This window comes from Cucurbitaria berberidis (assembly GCF_010015615.1).
Source record: "Cucurbitaria berberidis CBS 394.84 unplaced genomic scaffold K460scaffold_4, whole genome shotgun sequence".
Classification (NCBI taxonomy): domain Eukaryota; kingdom Fungi; phylum Ascomycota; class Dothideomycetes; order Pleosporales; family Cucurbitariaceae; genus Cucurbitaria; species Cucurbitaria berberidis.
The window spans coordinates 3,341,186-3,369,123 of NW_024468938.1; the positions used below are offsets into that span (position 1 = coordinate 3,341,186).

Genomic DNA, 27,938 nt, shown 5'->3' on the forward strand with positions numbered 1-27,938 from the left:
GAAAAAGTATTACAACATTCAATCAACGTGGGGGGTATATAGTTATTACATGGTGAGTGATGATATTAAAACTATTTCATCCAGATCGCATCTACGCTCCCAAACACAATCCTGGCACGTGCATGCATACCTCCATGATGGCCATGTTCGATCAAACGTCGCAAAGATGATGTGAAATCATGGCCGTCATAATAGCCCTGACGCCTCAGCAAGCGGGTATAACAAATCATAAACTCCGTGGCCCCAGACAATGCCCGTCTAGATCCATGCCAAGCGCGGTCGCAATTCACAGAAACAAAGCCGTTCTCTTTCTCACCGTTTGCCTCAGGTGCGGCGAACGTTCAGCGCCGTCTGCCCACGCTCAGGATCGCTCATTTTGATAATCTTGACATCAGACGTCTGATTGACATTGTTCATCGATTGCGGCGTAATGAAGATGAACTGTCGACCGATCGAACGCCGCGCAGCTTGAATGATCATGTGCATGCTCCTCTCGCGGTTGACGCTGTCCATGAAGACATCGCTATATACGTCAGTCATGATCAGGAGGGCATGTGCAGGGATGCTTACAACTCGTCGAGGCAGCGAATGGGGGAGCCCATGGCATCCCAAAGTGAGAGCAAAAGACAGACGGTCGAGTACGACTTCTCGCCACCGGAAAGCGTTTTGGTCTGCCTCCCATCTCCGCTTCGCTCCATGATGTCCGGTTGGACCTGTTGAGTCAGCACCAGGGCGAGAGGACTGAATCCTTTGTACTTACATGAATATCAAGGAGCCCTTTATTGTGGTCGATCATGAGTGAACCGCGGAATTTGCGCTCACTAAGGAGGTAGCTAAACGTGACCCGCGCTCTTACAGAGATTCCCGACCTGAATTGCTTCCATCGGTTGCGCCGGTTGTTCAGCGTGTTGATGAGATGCTAAACAAACATTAGCCATGCTTCGAACATGGAAAATATACTTGACTTACATTGCGCAGGTTCTTAATGTCCTCAAAATCTTGCATTGCATTTTTGTGCGTCTTCTTTGCTTCGTTGGCCAGTCGTAGGAGTTCGTCCTGTGAGCCGCCCAGCTCTTTCTCAGTCTCGCGCCTGGTTGCCCTGAGTTTCTTGAGTGTCTCCAGCAACTGCTCGGAGGTCTTGCCATGCGGTACGGCTACACGTTGCGGACAGATGCTTTCCACCTCCTTGGTCGCACTGTCAACATCACTTTGAGCTGTCCTCACGTGTTCCGCCCAAACATCTCTATTCTCCTGGGCAGCCGCAACCTGGGCTATAGCGTGATTCTTCTTTTTGAGCTCATCTTCCCGTTGGCCTTGCAGCTTGCGGACCGTAGCGTGAGCTTTTTCGAGCTTGAACTCCAAGCCTTGGACAGCGCGTTGCGCATCCTCCATCGCTGTCTTGTTGGTGCGGGCCTCGGCATTAAGCTTGTCGCGTTGTAACACCATATCTTCGAAGACGCCTGAGATGCGTTCAAACTCTTCTTGGGCTTTGGTAAGCGCGTCCTGGAGGACCTCGATGGCTGCTTCATCCGGAGTAGCCTCGCTCAATTCTCCCTCCAGTCGATCTACTTTATCTTGAGCTTTCTGGAAGCTGACTTGGAGAGTCTTCTTCTGCTTCTGGTGGTTCTGCTGCTGAGCGCTGCAGGCATTAACGCGGTTCACGACATCCTGGCATGTTTGCTTAAGATCATGCACTTCCCGTTGAACTTGTTCAAGACGCTCTTGCTCTTCTCTATATGTATGATTAGCATACAAGTCTTGGGGCTGTTCGAGGAACGTACCTAATTCGATCTTCTTTATCTGCTTGCATGCGCAACACTCCCCGATATTCATCGATCGGACTATCATTGATACCGCCATTTGACGTGAAGTTGATCACTCGACCTCTCCGTTTGTCACCATCTGCAAAGGTGAAGCACATCTTGACATTTCTTGTCGGCGGTCCACGGGCGTGCATGAATCTTGAGCCTTCGGTCCGGTCTTCGATAAGTACTGTCTGTTCAAATCCTTGGTTGATGATGAATTGATTCCGAACAAGATCATCCTCGATCTAGTAGTGTCACTGTCAGTCGAATGGCCCTTGACATTCATTGAGCAAGGCTATGCTCACTTTAACAGCTCTCATCCAGGTTAACAGCTCAGACCCGGGTTCGTTCTGCGTCGTGTCGATGGGGTTTCTATTGCCGATGTATATGGGAGAATGCCTGGTGTGAATTAGATGGGAGAAGCCCCTGACTTTCTCTAGTACGTACCAGTTCAACTTTCTCATCAGACCGGTAAGGATGGCTTGATCCGCCTTGCTGGTGACTACGAAGCCATTCAGGGCTTGACCGAATTGTTTTTCCAAGATGTAGCCCCATTCCGAACGCAATAGCTTGACATGGCGGCCCATTGGCCCAACAGGTTGCTCTCGAAACCTGTGGTCGGACTGAATGGCTCGTAGTAACTTGTCCAACCCCCCCGGATTCGGGTAGCCGTCTATCCAGTTGCCTTGTCCCTGGCGAAGACCGTTGATATTGCCTTGGATGCGCCTTTCATCATCGCGCGCTTTTGCCAATTTCTGATCGGCGATCATCTGCTCCTTTTTGGTAGTCTTCATTTGGTCTTGCAGCACCGGAAGACCACTGTCATGGTTGGTGAACAAGTCTTTCGCTCGCTCGGATTCACCCTTGGCCTCCTCAAGTTCGCGGACTTTCTCCGCGTATACACCATCATCAGCTTCGACTTGGCGCCGGCGAAGTTGCTCGATCTCTGACTCGTAGTTGTTCACCTCTTTCTTCTTTGCCTTTACATCCTCGCTAATTGTCCGCTCATCAGCCTTGAGTGTCAAGATCTTTTCTCTCGATTCCTTAAATTGAGCATTTGCGTCCTTTTCATGTTGTTTTGCAGTTTGTAGCTCAGTTGTGATTTCAGTCACGTTCTCTTTGGCGGTCTGATGAGCCTGATCGGCGCGTTCGTAGCACTCCGAGACTTCGTTTACGATTCTCGTCCTTTCTTCAATCAAGAGATCAACTCGTTGGACCTCAGCTTCTGCTTTGGCTAGCTCAACCTCTTCCTGCTGGACCCGCGCCCAAGCTGCTTGATGAGCAATTTCTGTCTCCTTGGCTCTGATCCTTTCCAGGTTCTCAGCGCGTCGAGCTTTGCCAGCCAAATCCTCCATTCGCTTTCTGAGGACCCCCAGGTCTGCCTCCTTGACTTCTGCTCGGGCATTCATCAATTCTAACGACTGCTCGATTTGTTGGTAATCCCTATTCAGATTTTCGAGCTGTGTACCCTGGAGGAAAAACTTGTACTTGTCTTTCGGCGTGGAGTTGTTCAAGAACTGTCGTGCCATATCCTGGGTTAGCACGTTCATTGGATTGTCGATCTGCATTGAAAAAGCATCGAGAATATCCTCCAGTTCCGCCTTCTTTGTCGAAACAACCCTGCCATTGAGATCCTTGAGCTTGAATCCCGAGGTGCCAGATTTGCTAAAGTGTCGTTCGACGATGATCGAACCGCCATATTGCAGAGGCTTATACGCAAGCGGGCCTTGGTTCTTGATGCGAACCGTCACAGTGGCATGTTCTCTGCCCTCCTTGATCAAACTCTTGAGGTTCTGTGCACGGTTTGTTGCCGTAGCTTTCCCGCCCAGGCATATAGTGAGGGCTGTAAGCACCGCGCTTTTACCGCTACCATTGTGGCCGATGATGAAATTGATCAGAGGCCCCAGGGTTACTGTCAAGTGCTCGTGACACATGAAGTTGATGCACTGAATCTCCTCGATGATGCCAGAATCCGTCGCCACGTTTTGTTTGTTCGCAGTCGCCTGAAAGTCTTGCTGCACCTGCTGTGTCGCCCATGCCATTTGCTCGTGATCTCGGGCTTGGTCTCGTTCGCTGTCGGAGGCGTCGCTATCACTTGATACATTAGACCGCTCGTCGATGGAAGATTCCTCGCTGCTGTCCGGCGCAGAAGGCCTCGGCCGCTTGTTCTAAGATCTATTCGTTAACAAACATATTGACATGTTGGCGGAGATGACCTACGCGACGGCTGCCGCCTACACCTCCAATGGAATCTAGGCCGTTCGTCATAGTGCGAGGACGCTTCGCAGACATGACCGCAGCCATATTTGCGGTTGCGAACGAACGTCGGACAGCGCAAGGGCAGTGCTGAAAGTGTGTGGTTGAACGTAGCGGGAAGTAATTCAGGACGCGCTCCTATCCCCGCTAGCGTTGGGGTACGTCCCGTCTGTGCACCATGAACCACGGAATCACTCTCACTTCTGAGGTGCCATGACAACTTGCAGGGTGCATATAGGCAAACTATAGTACCGAGGTTAGGCAACACTCACAATCCGACACCAAGCTTGGCTATATGTATGCCGCAGCTAATGTCGTTACATGGGGGAGGGGGTCAGCCCCTCGTGGCACCACGTGATAACGCGTTTAGAAGACGTGTTCTTCACTGACGCTGGCGAGATGCCACAAGCACCGTCGTCAAAGCGTCTAGTTGTGGCGGATGAGGCGTTCTCTCAATTTCCAACATCTTACGTCAGGAGCACGCCCTATATCAGACAGACATGCAAAGATAGTACAAGGAGGGTATATATGGTGTATATAGGCCTAAACGGGTAATGTTCAATCACGGACCTTGTACAGTCGTATAAGTCAAGGCTTTACGCCGATCCTATACAGTCTGTCGGGATCATCAACCATCTTCCATTCCTTCTACGCTATACCAAAACGCCGACGATGGACACGGCTTCCAACAGGGGGTATACAGTTAGGAAAATAGCAAATCACTTAAGCCGGTCAATATGCAAGATCTCGACCAAACACACCCGCTATGCAAACGTCATCCGAACCGACGGTACTCAAAATTTACATGACGACCTAATAGACTGTCAGCATATACTCTGTAATGTAATCAAGTTAGACTCACACAATCGTTTTCTTTTGGTGCCTGTCCGATACCCATCTCATCGAAAGTCTTCGGCCCGTTGCCCGGTGTTCCTGACTTCGCTGGTTTACTGGCTTGAGCGGGAGCAGGCTTGGAGACCTGTTGCTGCAAAGTTGGTACTTTGTTCGGCTTGGGCATGGGGGCTTGTGCTGATGGGCGGCCAGCTGAACCTGGCCTAGACGATGGACGAGAGCTCTGACTTGGTGCAGTAGTTGAAGGCCTGTCCAGCCGCGAAGATGTCCTGTTCTCTTGTCCAGGCTGCACGGTTGAAGGCCGCGTGTGTTGCCGGGGTTCGAGGGGCGCAACGAAGCCAACATCGGGTAATGTAGGCTGCTTCTTGAGTGGGGTGCCTTGTAGTTTCTGTAGCTTGGTCCTTCCTGCATCTGGGGCGCTGAACCCAATGTCTGGAGGCTGTGTTGTGGATGGGTAGCTTTGAGGCTCGGGGCGCTGAGCACTTGGACCACTAGGCTGTCTGTAGTTACCGGGTCCTCCAGGTGGCAGAAGAGCACCACGTCCGCCGCTTGAGGCACGTCCACCACGTCCCGGACCCATCTGGTCCACACTGCTGTGGGGACGCAGAGGTAGCGGGGCCATATCACTTCCAGGGCCTGGTCGGGGCCCCCCACGCCCGTAAGGGTCGTTTGTTGGATAGATGTTCGGGTTGATGCTGAATGACGAGGATGCAGGTCGAGTGCTCGCGGCTCGGACCTCTGGTACAAATCCGCCGGCCATGCTTGGACGTTGCGGTCCTAGCCGTGGCGGTCCATTATCCATGGGGTAAGGCGCTGCTGTGGCAGGACGTTCGTAGGGCGCCGAGGTAGGCTGGTTTGCGAGAATTGGTGGATTATCAGAGATAGGGTAGGGAGTGGTTGAATCACCTCGATTCGGCATTCTACTCGTCGCAGGCGATGCCTCTGATCCATAATCTGAGGGACTGTTGTCGCTGATAGAAGGCAGAGAAGGTGCCTGAGCTTTTTGTAGTCTTGCTGGTCGCTGTCCGCGCATCGAGCCGTGTTTTGACTTGATCATATTGATTGCGACGTTCTCATGATCCTTCTTTGACAACGTCCGCGATTTGGAAATGCTCTCTATACGGGCAGCTGCATCCTGGTTGCCGCTCTTTTCTGCTTTCTCGTACCACTCAAGCGCCTTGTCAACATTGACTGGGGTGTTCATACCAATCTCGTGGAAGTAGCCCATCGCAAACTCCGCCGTAGCAAGCCCTCCTGACGCTGCACGCTGTGCGTACTGGTAGGCCAGATCCTCATTCTTAGCAAATTCACCTTCGTGGCCGCAGAGGAACCATTTGCTGATAGCCATATCCGCCTCCGGTTCGCCTTGTCTCGAGGCGAGCGCGTTGTAGTGCAGCGACAATGTGGGATTGAACTCACAGCCCAGGCTGCAGAGTTCGTATGCGGAGCCCATCTTGAGCTGGGCTTTTGCAAACCCAAGGTAGGCGGCCTTCTCGATGTTCTGTCTCGCAGACTTCTCATCATATGGCAAAAAAACCTCAGGAACATTGATCTGAGGCAACTCTCGCGCTTGAAGCATACCGAGGACGTAGGCGCCCTGTGGGGCATTCTCATCCGCCGTGGACGCAGCCTGGCGAATCAGCTGGATTCCCCTGGCGAAGTCCTGTTGCTGTCCGTGTTGGCCGAGTAGAGTCATCATGCCCAGGCGGTAATTCGACGCAGAATCGCCCTGCTCTGCACCGGCCTGGTAGTGCTGAAGAGCTTTGATAGGGTCGTTCGACTGCTCGAATTGCATACCCATCCGATAGTTTGCTCGAGCGTACCCCTTGGCGGCCGCGCGCGAGTAGCACCGGAAAGCCTCCTTCTTGTCCGCCCGCATACCGAACTTGCCAAACTCGAGCCACATTCCCCTCATGAACGTAGCCTTGGGATGGTGTTGGTCTGCCAAGAAGGTGACCACATTCAGCGCATCTAAGCGAAGTTGATGCTCGACCTGCGGTGTTGCGGGCCTCGCACCTTGTATCTCTGCTATTCGTTGTTCATGTACTTGGGCAGCATCTACGTATTGTAGTGCGTCCTGTGCCCATGCCAGCTGCATCTCCGGGTCATTCGAGTTGAGCACTGGCAGCCGCGCATTTTCCAAGACTGCTTCTTTCTCGTCATCTGACGGCGGCACGTTCGGGGGCTTGTTTGGGAGCTTGGGGAAAGGCGAGAAGTTCGGGGACTCGTGGTTTTGCGCGAATTGATTGTAGTCGTGCGACGGCTGCTGTTGCTGTACGGGCTGAGGTTGCACATTCGGTGGTTGCCGAAACGCGGAGGAAATGCTCGCCTGCCGTGCTGGCCATGACTCTGCCTGCGCAGGAGGTTCGTTTTGGAAGCTCGACTGGCGTGGTGGGAAGTTTTGCTGCGACTGGTTATAGCCCTGGGTTGGCGACATGGCGCCGTTCATGCCGCGAGGCCCGTTGGCTTCCAACTCAAGATAGGCAATGTTTTCCTGCATGTTTTCAGGCACCTCGGGCATTATGCTACGGGCCGCCAACGGCCAACGTTAGCTACAATTACAAGACGTGTCCTATCGGGCATAGACGAACCGTTGAGGCGCTGGCGAGATGACCTCAGGCGAAGGCGCCGGCATATAATAGTCATCGAAACCGCCAGGGATAAACGTCGCCCCCAGCTGGGGATGGCCCTGCTGGTAGGTCATCGTCGGCGTGGGTAGGTGGTCTTCTGCGTGAGGCTTTAAGGAATCTCTGTCAGCCTTTGAGCAAGAAGAAAGAATGCTTGCTGCTGACTTGGATGCCGCGAAAGCACGCCCTATGAAGCGGTCCTGGCGGTCGCTGAGTAGGCCGAGTGACGCGCAGGGCAAGGAAAGATGGCACAGTCTACTTGCCTTGCACCTTGGCGGGGTATTCTGGAACCCTGGGGCGCGTCACCACCACCTTTCCGGAAGTCCTTGTGACCGATCGGATACTGTATTCGAGATACGTAGGTGGTCTTCGTGTTGGGTCCGGTACTGTCGCGAAGGATCGAAGATGGCGGGGCAGCGGTTGAAAGGCTACAACAAGACCCCGGAAGGAGAGACTCCAAGTGCTGGAGAAGGCTGTTTGCTACTGAGACAGCAACTGAGAGTGACTGGAGCGTTCTAGGATGCTGTATGTGAAAGGGGAGGTGTTTGACTTCGAGGCCCGACTTATTAGCTTCTCGACATGGCGCACATGCAGGGTCACCAGGAGGAGCGTAGACGATCCTTGAAAGCGCCCGTCATCACGGGAAGGTAGCCGCGCGCCCAAGCCATTACCTTTATAAACATTCGAGCCTGTCGACGCGTCGGGCGTCCAGTCTTTGCGTCTACGAGCAGTGCTGCGCCATTCACGCTCTTGGAGGCTGTGTTGTGACGACGTCGCTCAAGCCACCGCTTTCGGCGCGGTTAGGCCCACTTTGTGTCTTGCGCATACCTAGGTGGCCTTGACCGCCCTATCAAGCCATGGGGCTACGCTTCGGGCTGAGGTACGTGGAGATGAAGGTTTCCAGCGTGCACATCCTTGAGTCAGCTTTGGCTGGAGCGGCCATGTCGCCCTATTGATCTTCCTTTGGCTTCGCCAACCCGGTACGCTTTGTTTCAGCGTTGTGTGTACATGTACTCGCACCCTCAGCGAGCAGGAAACGAGATATTGATGAGATGACGCGGCAGTAAGCCGTACTATGTTTTGATCATGTCCGTACGGGTAGATGACGCGTAGTCACGTACTATAGCTACTTGTTGTCACCCAACTTGAAAAGTCCGTGATGAAAATCTGAGTTGGTATATATTTCATGCTCCTCAAAGAGAACTGCGCTCGTAAACTAGACCAAGGAATCAGATGGCTAGCATGTGCGTCCTACAGCAAGACCGTCTCCCCTAACGCATGATTTAGTGAACCATGACATCTGCGCCGTGCTGCTGCTGAACGCCGGCAGGTTTTTGCTGGGCTTCCTTGTCACCATTGGCAGCACTGGCCTCAGCATCGTCCATCTCCATGTCATCCTCACCACCCTCTTCGCCCTCTTCCTCGTCGTCCTCCTCGGAATCCTCAATGTCGATTTCCTCGCTCCCAGCCTCAGACTCGGCGTCTTCGTCGTTGGCAGGGCCTGCAGTATCCTCCGCACCTGCCATAGCAGCATCCTCGCCTTCAACAACGGCACCCTCTGCTTCTTCCTCTTCCTCCTCTTCCTCTTCTTCGATGCCGTACTGGTCGCCGTCTGCGTTGAGGTCGGCCTCGGGTTGCTCAGGGGGGAACTCGGGCGGCGCAGATTCGTCAGAGTCCCTGTCCTAGTTAGCCTGACATAACGAATGGATCCCCAGTAGTAACACTGACCACTTGATCGCAAAGCGCGTGACACGCGGCTTCTCCGCCAGGATTTGCCTCTGCACCTTCTCAATGACGGGCTTGGTAGGCGGGTCCAGTGCTAGCGCCTCGTCCGTGTACTCGTTGTTAACATAGTAGCCCACGCGCACAAACTCTCTGTCTTCATAACTACAGCTCAGCAGAATCACAGTTACGCCAATGATTTCGCTGTTGGGGATGCGCGATAGGTCCGGGGGGTCGGCGCGAAAGACGAATTTATTGACGCCAATAGGAAGCGGTCCAACAAGGACGGAGTCGAGCTCCTGGTCGTACTCGTTTCTACGACAGGTCACTTCAAGGCCGACGCCATGCGCTAGCTTTGGAGGGCACTTACGAGGTAGCAGAGCCGACGTAGGTCAACTTCCACTCGAGGTCTGCAATTTAGGTTAGCAACCCATCGCGCGAAAACGGCATGTGCGCTCACCCTTCTGCAGCTGCTCAAGGCACTCAAAGGTAATCTCAAATTCATAGGGCTCGTCGAAGCGCGCTGGGTTGTTCTTGACCTCGACGCCGAGCAGCGATACGACAGACATCTTGACGTCTACTTGAATTGGAGACGGACAGCGGAGAAGCGGTGAGTTCGACAAGGAAGCTTTTGACGGCGTGCTGAAGTGCGAGGGTGTAGAGGATTGTGGTTGAAAAGCAAGGCAGGAGAGCAGCAGAAGAAAGGTGTGTTTACTAGGTGGCGGTGAGGGCCGTGCGAGTGTTCGATAAATCGTAGCGGCGGTAACAATCGGTGGATCGTCCTAGCCTCGCGAGACGCGTACTAAAAAGAACACGTGCCCAGGCGTTTCGTGACGCGTTCTGGCCCAACTGATATTGCATTTCGCATTGCTTCGTTATTGTAGAACCGATGAACTCAGTTGAACCAGAACAGGATGCGAAATGCTGCTACGCAATGGCCGTACATCAACGCGGGCAGTCACATCATTCTAACGCATACCTAGGTAGCCCGCAGCTCCACACTACTCTGCTCAGACCATGTGCATCGCTGACGGTGCCGTATACGTGATTGAAGAATTGTCGAAGTTGCACAGAGAAACTCACTCTATGGCAAGGAATAACCTGACACTGCAGAACGTCGCTTTTGTCGACACGGTGGCTTCGCCTAAGACTGGGCTGCTCTCGGGCTACTCCACTGTAAGCGACGCGAGATGGATCCTGTTGTCATCTCCAAGCCACGACCATCCAAGGGAAATCCACAAGCAGCATCAGCCCAAACAAGCCAGGAAAGTTGGCGAATTGGCCCCGACAGCTTGGCAACTACTCATAATTGATAAAAACCTCAAAGCCGCGGAGCGGGGCTTTCAACCCTAAGAAAGTCGGCTCTCGAAGGACATCGACAAGACACATACATCCACGGCGAAGAGAAACCGAAGAGACACAACAAAGCTCTTTTGGAAATATTCAAGCCTGCGCTAATTACCAGGTCTAATAAAAAAGTTTTAAGTGGTCGGCGATCTTGATGACGGTCAAAAGCCCGCTCTACGAATTCACAGTTCCAGACAAACTATCAATTGGCAAAGTAAATACACACCAAGGAGCGGATGCAGGTCATCTTCGACCCTTATATACTCTATCCTCTTGCGCACTGCTGATCGTTACACAGAAAGCCCCAGTCGACCGCCTACGTCCGTAAGGCACCGGTGGGCCCAGCTTTGCAGGCACAGCTACAGACCTCGATCTAGGCATGTCGTTTCCCCCGCAAAATGCATCTCCTAATTCACTTCCAACGGTCACGGCAGAGAGAAAGACGCAGCTTCCGCAGCCACGCGTCCGCCGCCGCAACCGCATGATCACGTCCTGCCTCGAATGCCGACGTCGCAAACTCAAGTGCGACAAAGGACACCCATGCACGAATTGCACCAAGCTCTCGCGTCAATGTGTTTTCATTGCTTCTGGCCTCGACGCGGACGCTCAGGCACGGCTCGCTGAGGTCAAGGAGAAAATGGGGATTCTGGAGAGGAGTCTCGAAGAAGATGTTGCCCGAGAGACTCAATCGAGTTCTGCCATCTCTGCTTCTTCCCTCAAGCTGCCGGGCCAAGAAGCTTCATACAGTGACCAAGAAGACGACGAAGATACGAAAGACCTTGACCCATCCCATCTGGCTACCGAAGATGCTGCGTACTATGAGCATGAGGGTAACGATGATGTCGTTGATCTTGGGATAGCCATGGGGAAAGTAAGAATCACCGAAAGAATCGGTGGACTTGTACGACCTAGGTTTTCCGAAGAAGTAAGCTCTCCCCAAACATCTAATATACGGTCTTTGACAGATCGTTTACCAGCTCGCCCAAGCGCTCAAAGAGCTTCCGAAACGTGCACCCTCAGACTCCATTCCCGTCTCCGAACAGGACCCCCAGACTTGGCTAGCACCCGGTCGAGACTATGTCGCTCCAGCTTCGAGTTTCTTCTTTGCTACCGGCGTCGAAAAGACGTCACTTATGACCCATTTACCGTCCAAGGCCCTGGTTGATAAATTGGTCGCGCACTACTGGATTGCCGTGCACGTCATTGCAACGGCCGTCCATCGCCCTTCATTTGAGAGGCAGTACCACAGTTTCTGGGCGAGCGTCAAAGCCGGGATTGAGCCTCGAATCTCGTTCCAAGCTGTCATATTTGCGGTGCTACTCAGTTCGATTGTTTCCATGCCCGAGGACAAGGTGCTGACTGAATTCGGTGTTGATAAGCAGAGTCTAGTGGACAACTTCAGAGAGGGGACAGAAGCAGCACTTTCTAGGGCTAACTTCTTACGTACCACGAAGCTGGAGACCCTTCAGGCTTTCGTAATGTATCTCGTGAGCCCACAGTTTTTTACTTGCCCCAATGGTCGCAGTTTTCCCATCATCTTCTACATGGCCCCCTCCAAATTGTAGCCTATTTGTGATTCATTCTTACTCTTCATGCAGATTCCGCTATGCCGGAACGAAGTTTCGCGCGCTCACTCTGCACTCACCGGAACGCTTATTCGCTTGGCAGAATGCATGGGACTGCACCGTGATCCAACAACTTACAGTACTTCGCCCATCGAAATCCAAGTCCGGCGTCTAGTTTGGTACCAAATTTGCTTCCTAGATCTTCGAACCTCCGAGGCGACCGGTCCACGTCCACAAATTCGGCCCGACGACTACGACACCCAATTCCCTCTGAACATCGATGATATTGATCTCGACCGGGCCGAGAGCGGTGAAAGTGGCGTCGATGTCAGAACAGATAGGACCCACTTCACTGACATGACGATCACACGCATGCGCTTCGAGTGCTACGAGATGCATCGCTTCTTATGGAACGAACGGCCAAAGCTGGAAATGAGAAGAGAAGATGGGGAGCGCAAGGTTACGATTACGTCTCTGCTATCGCGGGTCCAGTCCTTCAAGGCCGCGATGGAAAAGACCTACGTCCCCATGCTGAGCAAAACAGTACCATTGCATGCTCTCGCGTCCGAAATGTACGGCATCCTCTCAGGTCGACTATACATTCTGCTTCTGCAGAAATATCTGAGCTCTGATCGTAGCAAAATGCCGGACCGCTTACGACAGGTTATCATGAGCTCATCAATCATGATTCTCGAGCACTCCATGACTATCGAGCAACAACCTGCTTTATCAATGTGGTCATGGTATATTGGCGCGCTGCATCAATATCACGTCGCCCTCCTCTTGATAAGTGAGCTATATGCTGGACCCCGTGAGCTGGCTATCGAACAGCGAGTTTGGAAAGGCTTGGACTTTGCCTTTGATCTCTCCAGCGGAACATCCAACCTTGAGAAGGTCAGGATCGTCTTAGAAGACCTAATTGGGAAGACCCAGATTTACGCAAGTATGAAAGGAGTGAGAGTCCCAAACCAGATGCCGCACGCCGGACCTCGTACGCATACGCCTGGCTATCAAGCCCGACAACAGGAAGCAAGAGAAGAGCGAGACCGAAGTGGAAGCCTACAATCCACTGAAAGCAGTGCTGGTGCTGCCTCATTTAGATTAGGCAGAAATGTGGCTGAGCAACAGACTTCATCGCAGCAACAGCAACCATATGCTTACCAGTCGCAGCAGTCGCAAGGCCAGACCATGTCCTTTCCGGGATCGATGCCTACCATAGACTGGGGCACAATAGATTTACCAGCATCAGCAGCCACATTTCAGCAGCCTCGGCAACCTCTGCCTCCCCCAGAGTCTTTCAGTCACAGACATCGGAGCTTCGCAGGAGGTTCGATACCAACGAACATGATGGCAAGTACGGGCCAGCGTCAAGGGAGCGATGGCAGCAGCCCAGGAGCCGCGATCCACGCATATATGGTGAGCGGGACAGCAGACAGCAGCCCTATGGATGCACTCAACGAAATCGACTGGGTGAGTACGGAAGCGGTCTCTATATTCTCCGCTAACAATGAGTAGAACGACATTGAGCTGATGTTTGGCGGTGCCGAGATGGATGCAGGGAATATGCTCATCCCGCCATATACGTTCCCGCAATTCTCAGCTACGGATTTGCAGTGGCCGGCGCAGGAAGGATCGCAATAAGTCGCTTATGGGCTCTCCGGGGTCATGATGTATTTAGTGTAAACCTGTCACAGCTTGGGCTAAACCGTGTTGTGGGATGTTGCATACCTTAGTATCTTGAGAAACCGTCGAGTGTAGATAGTCAGGTGCTACACTCGGTGTATCGTGGTCGTTGGAGCTGCTTCGATTCAGTTCTCAGCGCGTGTTTCCCTTCCAAGCAAACATATCTAATTCTACATATTAACCTATCCTTCCCGCAGATCCTTCCACCGTCCTCCACAGCCTGTGAGACTATCAGGTCAATAGCACTCACGATGGCCAGTCCTGTTGCAGAAGAGGCTATGCAATACACCCATACCCGACAAGCTATCCTCACACACGCCTCCCTCATCAATCCCTCCCCGTACGGCGAATTGCAGCTCTTCACTTATCCACACCCGTATCATATACACATGAGCCAAGCTTGCGTTGTCGTCATGACTCGCCACCCGCATCAGTGTCGCCTGCTGGCCTCAAGTTGTGCCTTTGGTGGCGAAATATACGCGATGGAGCGCTTGCTACATGTGATGGAGTATCGTACTGCGAGAATACTTGGGGAGAGGCAAATAGGAGAGGTATGGAATATTGGCCTAAGGAGGGCAGAATGGGAGGTTGGTGGAGGGACGAGAAGAGAACAAGGTGGCGACGAGGAGAGCTGGAGCGAGAGCGACACGAACGATCCGTACGGATATGGAGAGTCAGACTTCAGCCGTGAGGGTCGTGCGGGCAGTAGACCTGGGAGCCGAGCAGACAGGTCTGTAGAAGGCGGCGCTTCTTCTATCCGCCAGCACCACGCACGAGATAGCGGCCCAACAGTGCAGAACTTTCGCCAGGATAACGGAAGTCCTCATTGGAATCCGCTGGACGCATCGCACGGTAATAGCATGCCCACGCAGGCCGGGCACGAACAGCGACCAAGGGACAGCTTCCATAGACGACGTGAGTTGCCGCCACTCCGTTATTCTTACTACCCAGATGGGAATCATTTCGAACACCGCTGATACCAGCGCCGACACGACATGTTTGAGCACACTAGTGGTGCTGGGGACTCAAATGCGGCTTCCCCCTCACACCAAGATTACGCTTTTCTGGTGCCACGCGCCAATAACTACGAGGGTGCCAGACGACTTGATGCATAGAACTTCGATGAGATGGCTGAGCGCGATGTCTAGAGTGGAGACTTGGTTGATGTTGGAGGGTGAGGGAGTCGGAGTTGGTTCCTGTAGTTAGGGGTTGATCTACTTGGAGTTTGCAAGAGTACTGGAAGCTGTGCACACAGGAATACGAGTGTACGTGCATTCAATGAGACAGCTTGATACAGCACCTCGCACATAGTACCGCCTTTTTCATACATTCCAGGTCCATAATCCCAGTGGTCCAAATTCCAATGAGAGTCACGCATTCGTTATTCAATATCCTCTGCATATTGCGTATTTAGATCCCACTCTTCGACCTTAGTGTACGGACTTCGTAACCAGGCATTCAGCTCGTGCAAGAACAATCTGCTATTCTCCCTCCCCAGAAATTCGGCGAGAAGATTCTCTGCATGGCCGCTGCTCGCCTTTATATCCACCATTTTCAGGATAGACACGATGTAGGACAGCAGGAACTCGGCATTGCTGCTCGTTGTACTTTCATTAGTAATCGAGCCAGTCGGATCTGTGTGTAGGAATGTGAAGACGCGTAATTCGCGCCGTATCCACGCTCGAGCTTTTGACTGGAGATCAGGCGAGCTTGCGACCATTTGGGGCGTGATATCGCGGTAGCCTGAGAACCGGTTGCTGCCCACGTGCAGTGAATAGAGGTTCCTTTGGTACACCTCACGGCGTCCACGGAGCGCAACATCTTCGATTGGTGGTGAGTACGGACGGCGACCGCCTCGCGGCCTCCTCGGTAATCCATAGGGAGCGAAGAGAGACGGCCGCGTGGAGACATTAGACGGTATATTCTTTGGCGGGTGACTACGGCGGACAGGGTAACTTTTGAAGTCGGTAGGGGACTGCCAGTCGTACTGGACAGCAGTCACTTCTGTCTTACCTTGGCAACAGTCAGTACAAGTTGATTCCTGGAGAATAGGTAGTTACTTACATAGTGGGCAGGTGGAGCGTTCTTGCAGCCAGCTTATCAGACAGACAAAGTCGAATGCGTGGTGGTTACAGGGAACAGTGAGGGCCTTTTCTGTTACTATCGACAGACATATTACACAAGTGTCTTCGGACTCGTCTAGGGTCGAACCAGTCGTGCTTCCCATGCGCTTGTTGGTGGTGTAAGAGGACGACGATAATCAGATTCCGAGGATGAGCATGGTTCGGAACAGCACGGGCCAAGCAGCTTTTACGGACGCGACCTCCACCGAGAAGCTCAGCTCAGCTCAGCTCCCACGCTCCCATTCACTACTTGACGAAACAAGACGCCTGTGCGTTTCTTTGCGCCCTCTCCCGAGTGCGAATCCAGTGCCGCGATTCGCTGTGGATGCTGCTCGCGGCTACGAAGCGCTTTTCTCCGCTCTCTACCCGTCACTCGCTATCGACCATGTTAGCAACATCCACCCGACCTGCCGTCGCAGGCCCAAATGGAAAGGCTACCTACCACACCGTGACCGCGCTCAAGCGATGGTCATGCGACGACAAGGATCTGCCTGCCGTGGCTGACATCAAGTCAATCCACATCTATGACTTCGACAATACATGTACGTATGTTCAGGTCCGCAATTGTCAGTTCTAACGGCTATAGTATTCGCGAGTCCTCTACCGAATAAGCAGCTATGGAACAGCGCCACGATAGGCCAGCTTGGTGCGCCCGACATGTTCCTCAACGGAGGCTGGTGGCACGATGCGAGCATCCTCGCGGCCACGGGCGATGGACTCGAAAAGGAGGAACCTCGCGCATGGAAGGGTTGGTGGAACGAAGAAATTGTTACCCTGGTGGAAGCCTCCATGGCCCAGAAAGACGCCCTCAGCGTGCTGCTCACCGGCAGGGGCGAGGGCAACTTCGGTGACCTCGTCAAGCGCATTGCGCGGAGTAAGAAGCTCGACTTCGATATGGTCTGCTTGAAGCCTGCGACCGGTCCCGCGGGGCAAAAGTTCAGGAACACCATGGAGTTCAAGCAAGAACTGCTGAAGGACATTGTCTACACCTACAAGGATGCAGAGTCGATGAAGATATACGAGGACCGTGTCAAGCACACCAAGGGCTTTCGCGACTTCTTCTTCCAGTTCAACCAGGATCTGATGAACGCAAGGAGTCAGGCTTCGCGCAGACCAATCAATACAGACGTCATACAAGTCGCTGAGAACGCCACGCAGCTCGATCCTGTGGCAGAGATTGCAGAGATCCAGAAGTTGATCAACGCACACAACCTACAGGTCAAGTCGGGCAGCGCACCGCCTGGCACACCACCCTATCAGATCAAGAAGACAGTCTTCTACACTGGCTATATGATACCATCCACCATGACAGAGAAGCTGACCTCGCTCGTCTCGCTGCCCCAAGGCACTCCAAGGGACGACATCAGGTTTCTCGCCAATAGCATACTGATCACACCGAAACCGTGCCCCAAGAGCATACTGGACAAGGTGGGGGGCATTGGAGCCAAGGTCAAGTGGAAAGTAACTGGCATCTCCTGCTTCGAGAACAAGCTATGGGCAGCGAGATGTGAGCCCGTACCCAAGACAGCCAAGTACTACTCCGAGAATCCGACTCCGACGGTAGTGCTGGCCATTCGTAAAAACGGACGGCCAGCAGATGCCGCACGCATTGTCAACTGGCATCCCGTGCCTCAAGACCAAGCCTTCGAATTCGAGAGCGTAGTAGGTGAGAAGCAAATGCTACGGATTGAAGAGGAGACCGCGAACGAGAGCGAGTATGAGAGCTACTTTCCCAACAAGGCTCACCGCAGGGAGCGAAGGTCACAAGAACCGCACGACCGACATAGTGACCACCGACCACATCACGCACGAGGGAGGGACGACAATCGCCCATCTGGCTATCGTGGTGGTAACCAAAATCGGGGTCGTGGCAGGAACACTTCGTACGGGAATAGGGGAGGGCCTCGTGGCGGGTACCGAGGGGATCGCGGCGGCGGCGGCGGCGGCGGTCGAGGCCGTGGTCGCGGAGGAGGACCCTCGCAGTACAGAAGTCTGGATGACGTCGACCACGGATATGGACAGCGGGGCCACGACAACAACCCGGACGCTTTCTACTAGTAGCGGAGCATGCATTGCCATGTTCGCTGGATACTACGATTATCACAACTCGGTTCACTGGTACTATCGGCGTGTCATCACTACAGTCGACCGTCGTCACTGCACGATGCACACACCTCCACAATAACCGAACAGGTAGTCCTATGGCGTAGGCGCTTTCTAAATCACTTGAATCCATTACACGATGCAGCGGCCATTCCTCGGAGTCTCTTTAAGGTCTTTTAGTGCAGCGGAAGCGCACCGCACTCTGAATCCAAAGTCTTCAATGGTGGCCAATGAATCTTTGAGGATATAAATGGCTTCCAAGACGTATTTCCACATTCGGTAGCAGTACCATATGTCGTTTGGTATCCATCGCGGGGAGAAAGAGGAGAGAAGGAGAGAAAAACGTGGTGCGCAGGAGGCATCATATCAATGCGGCCGTTGAGCGCGAATATACGTCTTGGAAGCCATTTATGTCCTCAAAGATTCGGCCACCGTTGAAGGCTTTGTCGCTTGTCTCTTTGTACAATACGTAATAAGATACCCGGCTTTCTTCGCGTCAAGATACCGTCCTATCAGGCGGAATCACACGTAGTCTATCAATTAGATGCAACCTTTTTACTCTCCTCATCCTATTGCGTTCTCGGTTTGTGTTTTCTACGGCTTTAAATCCCATCTGCTAGTGCACATGACGGGCTTCACTTCACAAGCATTTACTTAATCGGGTACTCATTCATCATTATGCATACTGGGATTAATGCTATTACTATGTCATGCAACTCTCGTTCCCGTTCATCGTAAGCTTATCACGGCCGACTCATCAGATAGCTTCACCGATACCGTAAGCATAACCAGTACCTCCATTTTTCTCGCCTTCTCCCTGGCTATCCTGCCCCACCGATGCGGACCGCTCGATGCCAAATGGGCTACCCAAAGGCCTCGGCATACTGATGCTATCCTTCCTCATCCTGTGTGCTTCCTCCCTCTCCTTTTCCCGAGCCTTCGGTAACCGAATCGCCGTACGGATACTGCTCCCGCTAACGTTGCGCGAGTGTGACGGCGTATGAGGCGAGCGGGGAATTTTGTCTTCTGTCTTCTTTGACAGACTGGTCTTGCGGACTTGGACTGGAGGTGTTGATGACATAGGTTTATTTGACGATGGCTTCTGAGGAGGCTCTGCTCTATCTGGTAGCGAAGTAGGCGAGGTGATGGGTGTGGAAGAGGCCATGGTACCGCCTACACCAGCCCTAGAGATCGACGCGTTGATCGCTAGGGGTGCGTTCCGAGTGATCGAGCACGCTGTTGGTGGCATGCTTGTTGTTGGCGTGATGAGAGCAGGATTATGTGGCGAGCCCATAGCGATGACAAATGGGATACTTGAACTAGAAGCCGTACTCAACTTTCGCTCTGCTGGGGGTGACGACTGGATTGGGAAGTTGCCAGTGCTGGAGGCATTTGAGCCTGCTCGTGAGCGCAAGACCGTAGGCGAGATCGGCAAAGGAGAGCTTGCAGCTCGATCGCTAACGTCTTTGACTATTATTGGTAGTGGTGCAACACGTACGCTGGATGAGTTCGAGTTGTTCCGTGGCACTAGCGGATGTCCTGTTGATTTATCCTGTTCTGGGGAAATCCTCATCGCTTCAGCCAAGATATCAACTTCTAGCGGACTAGGTTGTAGTCCAGCTGCTGGTCTAACCGCAGTAGAAGATTCGAATAGACCTTGCCGAGGACGGGGTGGTCTTTCAGGTGTACTCTTACCCTTACCTGCATCCGAATTTGATGCTGATCGTCCTCGAAACACTACTGCCCTCCTCTTGTTTGTTGGTGTTCCGATATCCGGAATTGCTGGTGATGTCTCAGGCGTCCTCGGCGCGCTATAGGGTTGAATTATCGAATCGCTCATGCTGCGTTGCGTGTTATGTCTCTGGGGTGCCGCTGGAGTGCTCAAAGGGAAGTTGGTCAGCAGATCACCAAACCTCTCTCGTTCCGGCGACGGAGGCTGAAGGAAACATTAAATGCTGATTGGTATCAAATACGGTAGATTTACATACCGTGGGCTTCCTGCGTTCTGGCGATAGCCTTGCGACAGAACGAGGAGAGATGCCAGGGTCCATGTTGTCAGCCTCGTTCGCCAAGTTGTAACCGGGTTTGCGTGTCGGTGTTTGAGGTGTCATAGGCGCGTTGAGATCGAGTTGCTGAGGAACTCGTTTCTGTGTCGGGTTTGATCGAGTTATCGGCGAGATACCTGCAGGGCTTGACATTGGCGGAGTAATAGGGCGATTGACTGGCAAGGTTACGGAGACACCCATCAGAATAGGCGATGTGGTACCCGACGCGCCGAGTTCAGGTGTCGCAAAGGCGAATCGCGGCCGATTGGGAGTATTCGCAGGCCTTAACGATGATGTGTCCGATTCGGGGTCACCATAGTTGCTCGTCTGAGCTGTGATTCTTTTCAATTTCCTGATATCGCTCTTGTAGCCCTTGATATCGAGCTTGTAGTATATCATCTCTCGGATGTAGAAATCAATCTCTTGCCGCAGGCTTTCTATCTGCGCCTCACTTGTGGTAGTCAAGTCACCGCGTTCGCTGGTCTGCTGCTCTTTCTTAAGGCGCTGGTTGAGCTTGTCGATCCACCGATCAATATCTCCTTTCCCAGCAAGTGAAGTAAGTTCTGGAAGAGGGTCGTCCTCAACTGCAATGTGGAGTTTCATTGCCGTATGTCTTCGAATCTCCGCCCGCAGTAACAACTTGTGATGCTCTAGTTGTCTCTCGACAGCACGAATCGACTTTTCTTTCTCGCCAATGATAGCTTCACGGTCAATAATCGCAGTGCGAAGCTGTTCGATGTGCGTATCCGTTTGCTGCGTCTCTCTCAAGAGGCGGTTCTGTATATCTAGCTGGAGAGAGGTCTCATTGTGTTCTTGCTCTAGTTGACCATGTTTCATTCGCAGTTGTCCCAAGTCAACCTCCAACTCGGCGATGTAAGTATCTTTCTGTCTGACCTGGTCCTGGAGTCGTTCGATGTGTGCAATGAACGTGGCCAGTGTCGACAGCTCTTGAGATTCAGTTTCCGGGCTAGTGGGCGAGCCCGACGAGAAAACGGTGCTCATGCTCATATGAGGGTTCTGCGATACCTGAGTCAAAGTCAGCTGGGCGTACAAGTTACGGATGTTTATCCTAGCATCCGAGGCCTTTACTTGCCTTAGTCTCCCGCCGGTCTGCATCTGAAGGCATTTGGAGTTTCGGCAACGCGACGTCAAAAGGGGATTTTTGAACTTGGAGGTTGAAGAGCTGTTCTTCTGCATCTAGCCGCTCAATGTTGGCAATCTCAAGCCGATTTTCGAGGTGATCAATGGTGTTTTGCAGAGCCTGTACGCTCTTCGCGAGTTTTTCGGCCTTGTCTGCTTTCTCCTGCCACTTAACAAGCTTCTGTTCGACTTCGTTCAGCGTGGTTTGCAACGCCCTTTCGCTTTTCTTGGACTCGTTTAGCTTTGCCATCAATGATTCAATCTGCTTCTGTAGCGCGACATTGTTCTGTTTGTACTGGTTAAGTTCTGGTAGAAGGTTCCGGCTGGCCGTTTCTGGTCGCTTCGTTGTGCTGAGTTTGCGCCGCAGGTTCTCCATCTCTGGACTATTGCGTAGACGCTGTGGCGACCGCTGCTGCTGCTTCTCAAGCGCGCTCTGGAAAGACGTGATCGAGCTAGCGGAGCCGCTCCCTGCTGTGTGCTGCGAGCTTTCGCGACTTGGCGTCTGCGGGGGCTCAGTAGTATCGAGAAGGAACAAGAGATTGTTGCTCGAGGCTAGACGTGGATCAGCTATTGTTTGTTGATGGTTACAGGTGCACAATACAAACGCGCTTGGACCGACCCAATAGGCAACTGCCTCGTCGTCGTGCGGGGAAGCGCGGTGAAACTGGCAGGAGGCTACGAGGTGCTCACCGTGATGTAGACTTGGTTTCCGTGCCAATTGCTCCTCGAGTACTCTTGCGTAGTTTCGCAGCGATGCGATTTCCACCGAGTGTGTGTCTACGAGACTCGCAACGTGAGCTTCGTGTGATGCTCTGAGGCTACCAAATTGAGCTTGGAGAGTCGAAATGGTTTGGTCCTGTGTCGTGATGGTAGCTTTGAGTTCTTCGGTGTGTTTGCTGCGTGTCGTTGGGGTGGTTGTGGCAGACGCGCCAAGCTGTGTCTTTTTAGTATCAATTCATCTAGTATTTGCCCCATTCAATGCCCATTGAGATGGTTACTACAATGTGATCGAGTGTCAGGCAGCCGCTAGAATTTCCCACCACTACTACGTCTGGGAACAGGATCTTGAAACGACAACCAGCACTCCTTGCCTGGTGGAGCTGCACCTCCGGTCTGCCATAACAAGACGGCAGAACAAGAAACATGCGAGGACTGACTATGTAGACGTCTAAATCTACCTCAGGCGCGGAGTGTCCCATCGGGGTTGGGGAAACGGCATACAAAAGTTCTGAAACTGTTTCGTTATGCGCAACATGTCGTTTGACGAGTACACACGCGCCAGCAAAGAAACAAACGGTACTTACTTCATTTCGCAGGCTTTCGCGCGCTTCGACTTCGGAATTCCAGCCTTTTCCCTCTACGATCAGGGGCGATGGCTGCAACAGCTTAGCCGCACCAGCCTGGTTTGGGTTGTTACTACTACTATCTTCACTCGTTAAGAGGAGGCTCGTTGAAAGCTTGCTATCGGTAGATGAAGGTGACGTTATCAGGTTTGGTGTCGACCGTCTTCGTGAACTGGTCTCGTTCAACGCCTTTTTATGTTGCACTTTCAATGGACTATGCTTAGCAGCGCTGGAGTTGAGAGCATTTCCGCTGCGGACCGACCTCATCGTGCTATGTCGCGCGCTCATGCTGGGGACACTTTTCGCGTGGGTCAATGGCTCAGGCACCAGGTTCAAGAGGTTCAAAGAGTCACCCTCGGCCTCGAAGGACTTGACGGGCGGATGGGTTCCCCTTGGAGTAGTCTGAGAAATCGGACGCAGAGGCGCAGCATCCAAGGGGGATGAGCCAGATGGAAACCCTTGATTATCCTGTAAAAGTGATCCAGGCAGTTCAGCTGGTAGGATTGGAGTTGACGGCGCGGAAATGGAACGAGGCCGACTAGGAAGAGGCTTTTGTAGAAGTTCTGTTCCGGTGCAAGCAGAAGCACCCGGTGCTGGCGAGCGCAGCATCTCATTAAACGCCACCTGGAGGGTCGACGCTGCATTGGCCAGGGCTGCATTGTAAGGGGCTGCCACGGGACTGAAAGCAACCTGCTTGTCCGGTGGTATAATCTTGAGGTTGGATAGCCGTCGCGGGTCAGCCGTCGCGATGCTCTGGTTGAGATGGTCAGCGAATGGTGAAGCTCCACAAGGCAGCTGCATGCATCCTCGTCCCCGGCTTCCCTGCGCCTGCTCTGACAACGCTCTCGAGTTCGCCTCGTTCTGCACAACCACGTCGATGCCCTCTGCCAGCGCATCACCATGTCTTCTGGAACACTTCATTCGTACCTTTGTCTCGAAGCCATTGCTGGAGTCGCGCCCGTTTGTGTCAATAGGGAGCAATCCCCCGGTCCGGTAATACGGCTCTGCACTGGACTGCCGCTTCGACCAGGAGAAGATCCTCTTGGAAGTCATTGCGGGAACCGCGCGCGCCTTTAGCGCTCAATGAAGGGGAGGTAAATGAGACATCAAGACGGGATGAAAGCACACGGGCGAACGATTGACTATGGTGAGAAGGGAGTTTGTTTGAAGAATGGAAGAAAGAGCTAGAGGCACGACAAAGAAAGGCGTGAGGCTGGTGGCTACCACAACGGCAGCCTTGCTACATGTCCCTCGGGCGTCTATCCTGTTCTTAAAGTCTGCTGTCATGTTTCGGGGTGCGACCAGAGCTACGCCGATTTTCAGGAGTGCTGGGCACGCAAAGGCTACGGGGGCCAATATGATCCCGAGTGGACGAGAGGCAAAGCTAGACATTGTGAGGCTTTGAATAAGCGCCTCGGAGCCGAGTTGAGACGTTATATAGCAGATTGAGCGAATCGAGGAGAAGCCAACGAGGCGTAGTCGCGCTGCTCCTCGGTGACAAGCTGCAGGAAGCTTGGGCCTCTCGCTGCCGTCGACGAGCTTTACACTTATCAAAAGTTGCTATTGTCTCTCCGCACTCAAATTGTGAGGAACCGTGCAACCGTGCAACCATTCTCCATGCCGCAATGATATAACTGTCTCCGCAGTGACGAACCCTTCGGCAACCAGCTCACTGTGGTACATCCACTAAGCACGGGAAAAGCTGAAACGCGATTGCGGCCCCATCTGCAGCCCCAACCTTCACTGTTACAAATCGGCCCCAACATGGCAAGAGACCTGTCGCCATACAGCGCACGAAAGCTGTTGACCCAGAAGCTAGTGGAGGGGAACACAGGCACACCGCAGCCGAGCAAAAGCAGGAGCCGAAGCCGCGACAGGTCTTTGAGGAATGGGTCGCAACCAGCAAGGAAGGAGCCCTCTAAACCCTCTGGTCATCAATCGAGAAGCGGGTCGAATGAGAGGAGGCCTAGGATACCATCGAGAGAGGGCAAGCCAAAGGATGCGACAATAGAGGCCGACGCTGTCGTTGGCAAACGAGGAGTCTCACCAGAGCCCTACAAAAAGCCCCGGGAGTCGTCCAGAGAGAGGAAGCGTGAGGGGTCGAGAGATCGCAAAAGAGACCGCTCTACAGACAGGCGGCGAGACCGATCACGAGACAGGAGACGAGATAGGTCTGGGGAGAGGCATCGCGACCGTTCGAGAGACAGGCGACGCGACCGCTCCAAGGATAGACACAGCCGGCGGGACCGCTCGCGTTCAAGAGATCGGCGACGTAAAGACAAGACGAAAGACGACCGCCGCTCACGCTCACCTATCCCCTACCGCTCCCGCAAACAGCGCACGCGCTCGCCCTCCACATCTACATCTCCGCCGCCCAAACGCCGCAGGCGCACCCGATCACACTCACGCTCGCCCTCGCCTCCTAAACGAGTCAAACAACCGCTCCCCTCACAAGAAGTCTCCTTCCGCGGCCTCGACGACTCTGCCCAGCCGCCCTCAAAGTACGGCGGAGCACCGCCCGATAAAGAGAAACCAAACTTCAAGACCACCGGTGTGCTAGCGAAATACGCCAACCGCGTCGAAGGCACGAAGATATCCCTCAAATACCACGAACCACCTGAGGCCCGCAAACCCCCATCGTCACAGCCGTGGCGCATCTTCGTCTTCAAAGGCGAAGATGTTGTGGATACAATCGAGATTGGGCAGAAGAGCTGCTGGTTGTTGGGCCGGTCACAGGAGGTCGTAGACTACTTGCTGGAGCATCCAAGCTCAAGTGGACAGCATGCAGTAATACAGTTCCGGTACATTCAGAAGACGGTCGAAGATGAGTTTGGCGTGAAAAGCAAGCGAGGAAAAGTCAAGCCGTACATCATCGATCTCGAGAGCAGTAATGGAACGGAGCTAAATGGGAAGACAGTCGAGGCAAGTCGGTACTTCGAACTCAGAGACAAAGATATTCTCAAGTTTGCAGGTAGCGAAAGGGAGTATGTGGTTATGTTGCCACCGCCCGATGAGAAGTAGGGAAATAAGATTCTATTCGATCGCTATCCAAAGGAGGCTCTGGACGATCTCAACGGACGACATTGAGTCATGTCCTATTATTACTGTGTACAATACTCAAACCTAGAGTCTGGGTCTTCTTAAACCATAATCTGAGCATCATCCCAAAACAGAACCCAGCGACTCCTTGACCTCCTGTTCCTCCATCATTGCCACTATTGGACTACACTTACAACTTGACGAGACCGGTCTATCGGGCGCTACGATATAACAGACGAAGTAGCAAGATGGTGCACATGCGCCGAGACTTCGCCGAGGACTTGCTTAGCCACGTTTTCCAACAGCACACAGCAAGTGCTGACCCCAATTCATCTCCACACTCAACCCATCGATTGCTGTTGTGGGGCCCGGCAGATGCTTGTTTTGACGTTCCCAGTCCATTTACCGAGTACTGGTAATTAGCGATGACTGCGTGCGACCCTTTATCCATATATGAAGGTGGAGCGAATCATCAAGCGACCACGCATCTGCACTGGCCACGAGGAAGACAATCTAAACTTTAATAAGGGCGAACCAGATACATAAAGAATGACTCGTCCCCTAGTCGAACAGACAACCATTTCCTAACCCCGGTCCTGTCTACAAATTAAAGCTAGTAAGTGACCGGCATGCCTCCTGGAAGCTGACTAATCCATGCTCCGTCCTTGCCAACGTCTTCGACGACTTGCTGGGCCTTCTTGCAAGTCATCGAGTCCTTGCCAGACTGTATTTTCAGAACGCTGCAGTTAGCGTTGGCGCACTTGCCGCTGGGTAGAGCGTCCATGGCCTTTTGCAGAGAATCGTCCTTCCATCCAAAGAGATAGTCACCATGTTGGCCGAATCCAGTTCTGTCATGAATATTAGTAACTTCGTAACCTTCTTTTGGGCTTGAAAAAAGAACAGTGCTACGTACCCGTCGCCGAAGCTGTAGACAAAAGGCTGCTTGTTGGCCCCGTAATAGGCATTGTTCTTGTATTTCCCCGTGTCCCACATGATCTCGTACATGACCTGGGGAATAGCGACAGGGTGGGTAGACGGGCAGTTTGTGCTCCCGAGGCCTCCGCTGTTGGAATAGGCTACGTGGCTCTTGTGGTCCGGGGAATCTAAATTCTTTCCATCCCAGCACGAGGGAAAGATGATGGTGGCTCGGATGCCCTTGGGACAGTACTTGTTCGGGAGCTCACCAGTGTCTTTAGCATCGCACGGAGCGAACCCTTCGCCATTTCCGAGGCAGCGGTGACAGATCGAGGCCCTGTTATTCTTCTTCGACATGGGGTCTCCGGCGATCATTCGGAAGCCGGGCTTGAATGCTGTCATCTTGTTGTTTTTGGCGCTGTACGGCATATAGTATACCGTCATGCCTCCGTCTTGCTGGAGCCCGACGTTGGCATACTGAGGGACACGCTGGAAGGTGCCGTTCTCGGGTGACTTGAAATACAGAGACGCGGTCCAATAGTTGCTAAAGTCCTCGGAATACGTGCAAGTGGTGCAGGTTGACTTGGAAGGTGGATCGTATTTAGCTGGCTCCATCTGAGTCGTGTTAGCGGACGTTCCCAGCGAAGGTTTGTGTGCACTACCGTAAGATTAAAGGAGTTTCCTCCAACAATCTGATGCGTATGGGGCGCAGGGCTTTGTCCAGGGGTCACCAGAGGATCCGCACGCTCGACGGTGAGCTGCGAGCAGGCAAAACGAAGCATGTTCTGTGCGGAGACATGTTGGCCCAAAAGAGCACTGGCGGCGAGGGCGTACCAAAACATGGCCAAATCTATTGCAGGAGGTTTTCGAAGCAAATGCGACAATACCACAGTGTGACCCACTGGCTTCTTAAATCCAAGGCTGGGCTTCTGACTGCTTCCCTAGTTCAATTTGGCAGATTGAGTAGTGATTGCCGGCCATGTCGACCTCCCAATAACAGTGGCAACCATGGAGATCCTTATTCTCAAGGATTTCTATGATCATCTGAGGAAAGAGGACCACTAGAATGTTGGACGTTGAAGAACTCGTTGTTTTGATGGACTGGTCAATATATAGGACGAATCGGCAGTTGACATTAGAGTGCCGAAGGTAACACCCGAGTCGTCGTTTAATGTATTTCTGAACAGGGTCAGCTTTAATCCCTACCTAGTCAATAGCTTGACATGCTTGATTTTTGCTTGGGTAGTTCGTTGGCCATCGAGTAAAGTATTTGCCTTTGGGTAACAGCCATCCGTTGGGGGACGAACAAGAAACCCACGACGACGATTATGATGATGACCATGGTAGTCATATTATTAATGAGCTCAAGGGGT

General features: G+C 52.9%; 10 protein-coding genes across 10 annotated transcripts; 4 read left to right on the forward strand and 6 right to left on the reverse strand.

Moving 5' to 3' along the window:
- Positions 1-28: 28 nt before the first annotated feature.
- Positions 29-4,133, reverse strand: K460DRAFT_368773 (dna repair protein-like protein rad18). Its single transcript, XM_040933843.1, has 8 exons — positions 4,026-4,133; positions 2,253-3,973; positions 2,111-2,204; positions 1,782-2,050; positions 970-1,732; positions 761-919; positions 571-713; positions 29-523 (listed from the first exon to the last, which is right to left on the reverse strand). The coding sequence occupies exons 1-8, from the start codon at positions 4,107-4,109 to the stop codon at positions 325-327; spliced, it is 3,432 nt and encodes a 1,143-aa protein (XP_040786469.1). The 5' UTR covers positions 4,110-4,133; the 3' UTR covers positions 29-324.
- Positions 4,134-4,739: 606 nt separating this feature from the next.
- Positions 4,740-7,876, reverse strand: K460DRAFT_153863 (HCP-like protein). The gene is made up of 3 exons (XM_040926829.1): positions 7,505-7,876; positions 4,924-7,438; positions 4,740-4,874 (listed from the first exon to the last, which is right to left on the reverse strand). The coding sequence occupies exons 1-3, from the start codon at positions 7,615-7,617 to the stop codon at positions 4,863-4,865; spliced, it is 2,640 nt and encodes an 879-aa protein (XP_040786470.1). The 5' UTR covers positions 7,618-7,876; the 3' UTR covers positions 4,740-4,862.
- A 720-nt stretch (positions 7,877-8,596) lies between these two features.
- Positions 8,597-9,996, reverse strand: K460DRAFT_418894 (histone deposition protein Asf1). The gene is made up of 4 exons (XM_040937970.1): positions 9,723-9,996; positions 9,633-9,672; positions 9,269-9,577; positions 8,597-9,217 (listed from the first exon to the last, which is right to left on the reverse strand). Exons 1-4 carry the CDS (start codon positions 9,829-9,831, stop codon positions 8,824-8,826), a joined length of 852 nt encoding a protein of 283 aa, XP_040786471.1. The 5' UTR covers positions 9,832-9,996; the 3' UTR covers positions 8,597-8,823.
- A 992-nt stretch (positions 9,997-10,988) lies between these two features.
- K460DRAFT_291176 (uncharacterized protein) lies at positions 10,989-13,815 on the forward strand (the record flags this gene model as incomplete). Its single annotated transcript, XM_040929256.1, has 4 exons — positions 10,989-11,534; positions 11,587-12,096; positions 12,208-13,644; positions 13,690-13,815. The coding sequence occupies 4 exons, from the start codon at positions 10,989-10,991 to the stop codon at positions 13,813-13,815; spliced, it is 2,619 nt and encodes an 872-aa protein (XP_040786472.1).
- An 83-nt stretch (positions 13,816-13,898) lies between these two features.
- Positions 13,899-15,036, forward strand: K460DRAFT_153924 (uncharacterized protein). Its single transcript, XM_040926830.1, has one exon. The coding sequence runs from the start codon at positions 14,109-14,111 to the stop codon at positions 14,832-14,834; it is 726 nt and encodes a 241-aa protein (XP_040786473.1). The 5' UTR covers positions 13,899-14,108; the 3' UTR covers positions 14,835-15,036.
- Positions 15,037-15,238: 202 nt separating this feature from the next.
- Positions 15,239-16,084, reverse strand: K460DRAFT_288608 (uncharacterized protein; the record flags this gene model as incomplete). Its single annotated transcript, XM_040929059.1, has 2 exons — positions 15,239-15,870; positions 15,922-16,084. The coding sequence occupies 2 exons, from the start codon at positions 16,082-16,084 to the stop codon at positions 15,239-15,241; spliced, it is 795 nt and encodes a 264-aa protein (XP_040786474.1).
- A 281-nt stretch (positions 16,085-16,365) lies between these two features.
- On the forward strand, positions 16,366-18,038 carry K460DRAFT_378947 (uncharacterized protein; the record flags this gene model as incomplete). The annotated part of the gene is made up of 2 exons (XM_040935123.1): positions 16,366-16,522; positions 16,567-18,038. 2 exons carry the CDS (start codon positions 16,366-16,368, stop codon positions 18,036-18,038), a joined length of 1,629 nt encoding a protein of 542 aa, XP_040786475.1.
- A 401-nt stretch (positions 18,039-18,439) lies between these two features.
- K460DRAFT_153963 (uncharacterized protein) lies at positions 18,440-24,163 on the reverse strand. Its single transcript, XM_040926831.1, has 6 exons — positions 23,539-24,163; positions 22,573-23,364; positions 21,959-22,202; positions 21,222-21,820; positions 20,072-21,154; positions 18,440-20,019 (listed from the first exon to the last, which is right to left on the reverse strand). Exons 1-6 carry the CDS (start codon positions 23,662-23,664, stop codon positions 18,841-18,843), a joined length of 4,023 nt encoding a protein of 1,340 aa, XP_040786476.1. The 5' UTR covers positions 23,665-24,163; the 3' UTR covers positions 18,440-18,840.
- Positions 24,164-24,375: 212 nt separating this feature from the next.
- Positions 24,376-25,632, forward strand: K460DRAFT_378949 (SMAD/FHA domain-containing protein; the record flags this gene model as incomplete). The annotated part of the gene is made up of 1 exon (XM_040935124.1): positions 24,376-25,632. The coding sequence occupies one exon, from the start codon at positions 24,376-24,378 to the stop codon at positions 25,630-25,632; it is 1,257 nt and encodes a 418-aa protein (XP_040786477.1).
- Positions 25,633-26,182: 550 nt separating this feature from the next.
- On the reverse strand, positions 26,183-27,770 carry K460DRAFT_154024 (uncharacterized protein). The gene is made up of 3 exons (XM_040926832.1): positions 27,228-27,770; positions 26,564-27,180; positions 26,183-26,498 (listed from the first exon to the last, which is right to left on the reverse strand). Exons 1-3 carry the CDS (start codon positions 27,405-27,407, stop codon positions 26,264-26,266), a joined length of 1,032 nt encoding a protein of 343 aa, XP_040786478.1. The 5' UTR covers positions 27,408-27,770; the 3' UTR covers positions 26,183-26,263.
- Positions 27,771-27,938: the final 168 nt, after the last annotated feature.

Bases quoted from the DNA above. Each gene is read 5' to 3' on its own strand.
- K460DRAFT_368773 (XM_040933843.1), bottom strand. From the start codon at position 4,109: ATGGCTGCGGTCATGTCTGCGAAGCGTCCTCGCACTATGACGAACGGC. The intron at 2,205-2,252 runs GTACGTACTAGA...AATTCACACCAG, and splicing joins CTGATGAGAAAGTTGAACTG to GCATTCTCCCATATACATCG. The intron at 2,051-2,110 runs GTGAGCATAGCC...TGACACTACTAG, and splicing joins CCTGGATGAGAGCTGTTAAA to ATCGAGGATGATCTTGTTCG.
- K460DRAFT_153863 (XM_040926829.1), bottom strand. From the start codon at position 7,617: ATGACCTACCAGCAGGGCCATCCCCAGCTGGGGGCGACGTTTATCCCT. The intron at 7,439-7,504 runs GTTCGTCTATGC...GGCGGCCCGTAG, and splicing joins ATCTCGCCAGCGCCTCAACG to CATAATGCCCGAGGTGCCTG.
- K460DRAFT_418894 (XM_040937970.1), bottom strand. From the start codon at position 9,831: ATGTCTGTCGTATCGCTGCTCGGCGTCGAGGTCAAGAACAACCCAGCG. The intron at 9,673-9,722 runs GTGAGCGCACAT...CCTAAATTGCAG, and splicing joins CCTTGAGCAGCTGCAGAAGG to ACCTCGAGTGGAAGTTGACC. The intron at 9,218-9,268 runs GTCAGTGTTACT...TAACTAGGACAG, and splicing joins ACGCGCTTTGCGATCAAGTG to GGACTCTGACGAATCTGCGC.
- K460DRAFT_153924 (XM_040926830.1), top strand. From the start codon at position 14,109: ATGGCCAGTCCTGTTGCAGAAGAGGCTATGCAATACACCCATACCCGA.
- K460DRAFT_153963 (XM_040926831.1), bottom strand. From the start codon at position 23,664: ATGACTTCCAAGAGGATCTTCTCCTGGTCGAAGCGGCAGTCCAGTGCA. The intron at 22,203-22,572 runs GTAAGTACCGTT...AAAAAGACACAG, and splicing joins GCGAAAGCCTGCGAAATGAA to CTTGGCGCGTCTGCCACAAC. The intron at 21,821-21,958 runs GTGAGCACCTCG...ATCCACGTCTAG, and splicing joins GAAACCAAGTCTACATCACG to CCTCGAGCAACAATCTCTTG.
- K460DRAFT_154024 (XM_040926832.1), bottom strand. From the start codon at position 27,407: ATGTTTTGGTACGCCCTCGCCGCCAGTGCTCTTTTGGGCCAACATGTC. The intron at 27,181-27,227 runs GTAGTGCACACA...AACACGACTCAG, and splicing joins GAAACTCCTTTAATCTTACG to ATGGAGCCAGCTAAATACGA. The intron at 26,499-26,563 runs GTACGTAGCACT...TATTCATGACAG, and splicing joins GTCTACAGCTTCGGCGACGG to AACTGGATTCGGCCAACATG.